Here is a 4341-nt window from a genome sequence, read left to right as displayed (position 1 = left end):
GGCCGGTCTTCTGGCCTTACTTCCACACTCCAATAAGCTGCTCTAGCATCTAAACATGTAAATACAGATGTGCTATTAAGGTCATCTATCAGCTCATCTATGCGAGGAAGTGGATACGTGTCAGGTGTGGTAACAGAATTCAAGTTTCTGTAGTCCACACAGAACCTTACCGAACCATCTTTCTTTTTAACCAGCACAACTGGAGAGAGCCACGGTGATGTGCTAGGCTCAATTACTCCAGCCTCTAGCATCTCGTCACACTCTGCCCTGATGACCTGGCGAGTGGCATGTGGAAGGCGCCACTGCCGCGTACAGATTGGCTTAGTTTCAGAGGTAATTATGGTGTGCTGAACACCAGGCACTGTACCGATGCTTGTTTTATCCCCACTAAAAAGTAATGGATATTGATACAACACGTCTTCCAACTTAGAACGAGATTCGATAGGAAGGTGAGTTAGTAAAGGATCTAAATCAGGAAGTCCTTGTGATGACAAAACTCCACTCTTATTACCTACACTATTTGTCTGGCTATCATGTGTAGTTACTGCACAGGCGTGTGATGGAGAGAGGTCAACCTCAGGGAAGATGGTGAAATGGTCATCCTCATACCCAAAATCATAGAGGCCATAAGCACAATCGAAGTCATCCTCTGCAAAGGATGGGTGCTCAAAATCATCTGGCTCGACCAGAGATTCCTCAACCTGTGAGATGCCTGGCAACCCTGGGGATTCCTCGACCAGAAGAGGAGAGCCAACCTCACCACCATCACTGGTGCCAACTTCTCTTTCTGACACACCATAAACATCACCTAGCTTCTTACCATTTTTAAGAGTGAGGGGTTTCGTGCCAATATTAACGACCCAAACATCGCATTCTCTTTGTGGCGTGATTTTTGCAACACTGTTTGGAACCATAAACGTAGTACCACCTTGAGATTCCAGAAACACTGCATCTCCTGTAACATCCCTAGAGACCTTACATCTGACAAACTTGGCAGCTTTACCCGGAATGGATGTGGTTCTATGAACATGAACATGACGTGAATCAACCGAGAAAGTGTCTGCCAGATCTTTTTGAATGTGGCAAGTCTTGTTCGCAATGGTTGTGTTCATAGAGCCTGCTGTGGCTGTACACTTAGCGGCGGAAGCATCTAGCTCTGTGGTGAACACGTCTGGCTCTGAAACAAGACTTACGTGCAATGACTGTGTCTCTGTGAAGTGTACTGGCAAATGACACTTATTAATGATAAGATAAGCTGAAGGAGGACTGGTATGGTGAGAAAGTGTGAAATTGACACGTCCTAACAAGTCCATACCAAGCAAAATATCACCTGGAAACGTTAAATTCTCGGCACAAAGAAGCCTATGACTAATCATAACTCTGGGAGAAATGTCAAATCTGAGTTTTACCTCGCATGAGGCTTCTTCTGGGACCCCTGACACTCCTAGTATAGTCTTACTAGTTGGGTACTTCTTGTATCCACACATCCTTTGTAAAGCTGAAGGCTTTACAATGGAGACTTCTGAGCCAGTGTCAACAAATGCTAATACAGGGGAGCCACTGACATTAATTGGCACAATTGGTCTCCCTGACTGGTTACTGAGCGAGTCTGCTGGGGTTCTCAGCACTGATTGCCCCTCGAGAGTATCCGACGTCGACGGGGGTTGGTCGGTGCCGGCGTTCAGGAAAGGGACAGTTGGCTGCTCTGTGCCCTTGCTGCCTACAGTTGAAACATGCAGTAGCATTATTAGCTGCACGACATTCATGTGTGTTGTGAGTACTCAATTTATGAAACTCACACCATTTAGGTGTGTGTGTGACATTGACATACCGCCGAGACTGCTGCTGTCTAGCTGGTGTGGGTTCAGGTTGAGAAGAGTTAGTGTCATATTGACAGATGCCCATTCTAGTATTATATATTCGCTGAGCAAACTCTGCTATTACTGATGGAGGCTCATCCTCTTTGATAGTTAAGAAGTCTCTCAGCCAGTTTGGGACGGCCTGAAGGAACATGCGACGTATGAGCTGTTCAGGATTGCCAATAGATTCGGGGTGATCACGATAACCCTGATATATATGTGCCTCTAGAGAAGTAAAATAATCTAGAGGGGCCTGCCCAGGTGTCATCTTATGACTATCAAGCACTTTGAAAAAGTCTGACGAGCTATATGTTCCCCGAAACTTCCTACGCAATGCAGCTTTAAAGGAACCCCAGTTTACAAACATATCAAAAGCAGGACCGTTGACAATAAGATCTGCATTACCCCTGCAGTGAGCCTTAGCAGTTCTGAGAAGTGCCTCGTCTGTTGTAGGCCGAGTCATATTTTCAATGGCTCTGATCCAGGTTTCAAGCTCTTGGTTTCTCTTTAGCGGGTTATTTGCCGAAGTTTCACCGCGAAATATCGGAATAGAGTCCCTGTTAACTATATAAGCGGGAGGACTTAAAGCATAGGCAACATTAGGGAAAGTGGGTAATGGAGCAGGTGTAGGGATGAATCCCGGTGGCATGGCATCGTTAGAATGCTGTGGCTGATGTAAATGCGGTAGATGAACCGGCCTCTCATGGGGTAACCCTTGCGCGATCAGTGGAATCTGAGGTGGGGGCGCCTGATCGAATGAACATCTCTGTTCCCTATGTCCCTCTAACGAACTTTCACTCCTTATGTTCACATCAATTTCACTTTCGCGCCCTACAACACTCGCTCTTCCGTGCTCTTTGAACTCTTTCTCACAAAGCTTCATTTCTAACCTTTCATTCCTACTTTTCATTTCTCTTAGCTCCACTTCCAAACTATCATTCTTATTCTTTACTTCTCTCAACTCTGCTCTCATACTATGCAGCATGTTCATAATCTCCTCATGCATCGAGAGGTTTCGGGAAAGTTCGACATTATCGTCGCGTACCTCCGGGATAGCAACACGAGCGACCTCTTCCAGAACTTGTAGTGGGCCAGCACCCTGTGGCTCATTACCACCCTGTGATTCAACACCTATAGTCCTTTTTGTCTTGGGCGGCATCCTCTAACTATGAGAGCTGTAGTACTAGCAAAACAGAAAAAAGAACATACAGTTTTGGAGATGGAGGGCTACACCGTGGGCGCGCGTAGGTCAGGCAGAGTATAGTGTAGTGGTCACTGCAGTGTGGTCATCCAATACACAGCAAGCGCAAAACTAAAAACAAATATATTATATTAAAAATATGTTTGAAAGTATACCATTACAAATATATTCAACATTACAGAGGCGTATGGGGAACTATAAGATAATCTTATCTCGCCGCTAGCCACCAATTGTGAGAGGTGGTCTTGTCTCTCATGCTATTCTTGTAATATTAATTTCCATGTCTAATATATTAAGAATGTAATACTGTACTGTATACAATCATTAGCATGGCCCCGTGAAAGGTCCTGATGTCAAGTGAGCTTTGAGCTCATGCGTTGCAGAACTGGCAGATTCTTAATTCGGTCGAGGTAATACGGGGGCGAACGTAGCGTGGCGAGGCAGTGGTAGGTGGGTGGTAGCGAGCGGTAAGACCTCGCCAGCTCGTTTCATAAAGCCCGTAGTCCACAATATTTATTAAATATAAGATGAAATGAAAGCCTGGCCCGAAAAGTAAAATGGAAATAAAAGCAAAGCCAATTCAATAAAACACGCAAGTAAAATAACACGAAATATCACCAAAGATATAAAAAGTAACAATGAAGTAAAGGAAATAACTAAAATGGCCGGCTAAAACTGTTAATGTGGACGGCTAAAATTGGTGGAGACACTTGCAAAATATACATTTATTGAATGAAGCGTTTAAGAAACATGCATACAGCATAAAACAGTGGGTGTATGGATAAAATGAGCAGCCAACTACTTATCTTTTGAGTATGGATCGGTGACGGATATGGTACGTCACTGTAAAGTTCCTTGGGCTGGGAGGAGAAAGAAACACGGTGGTGTCTCGGAGCAGACTGGTTTATTTTTCTTTCCTGTGTACACACAATATGTGCGAGAAAATACTGTCGCGATTGTTTCGCAAAGCGCAAATCAGTGCGGCCACTTGTTCCGTGTAGGCATTCAGGTATTCCACTGGTCTCATTTTGCATACAATTAAAATAACTGGCTCCGATATTTAAAAAAAAACAGTAAAAGACTTAAAAGGTATTGTAGAAATTATAAGAATAAAACAGATGTAAAAAAAGGCATGGATTTAGGTATTTATACATGGGAAGAAACAGTCCAGACCAGGCAAGCAGGCAGGTAAGCTCGTTAAGAAAGCAAACTAATTGAGTATGTATATCGCTTTGTGCTTAAATGCGGCAATCTTGCATGGAGACGGGTTCCTCAGCTTAC

General features: G+C 44.1%; 1 protein-coding gene across 1 annotated transcript in view; it reads left to right on the top strand.

Moving 5' to 3' along the window:
* The first annotated feature begins 3027 nt into the window (after positions 1-3027).
* LOC119591147 (glycine-rich RNA-binding protein 1-like) overlaps positions 3028-4341 on the top strand; it is a 2052-nt gene continuing 738 nt past the window's right edge. The window contains exons 1-2 of the mRNA XM_037939858.1: positions 3028-3107; positions 3242-3245. Coding sequence (XP_037795786.1) covers positions 3028-3107; positions 3242-3245 — 84 coding nt within the window. The remainder of the gene's footprint in view (positions 3108-3241; positions 3246-4341) is intronic.

This window comes from Penaeus monodon, chromosome 28 (assembly GCF_015228065.2).
Source record: "Penaeus monodon isolate SGIC_2016 chromosome 28, NSTDA_Pmon_1, whole genome shotgun sequence".
NCBI classification, from domain to species: domain Eukaryota; kingdom Metazoa; phylum Arthropoda; class Malacostraca; order Decapoda; family Penaeidae; genus Penaeus; species Penaeus monodon.
This window is presented reverse-complemented; position numbering and strand designations above follow the sequence as displayed.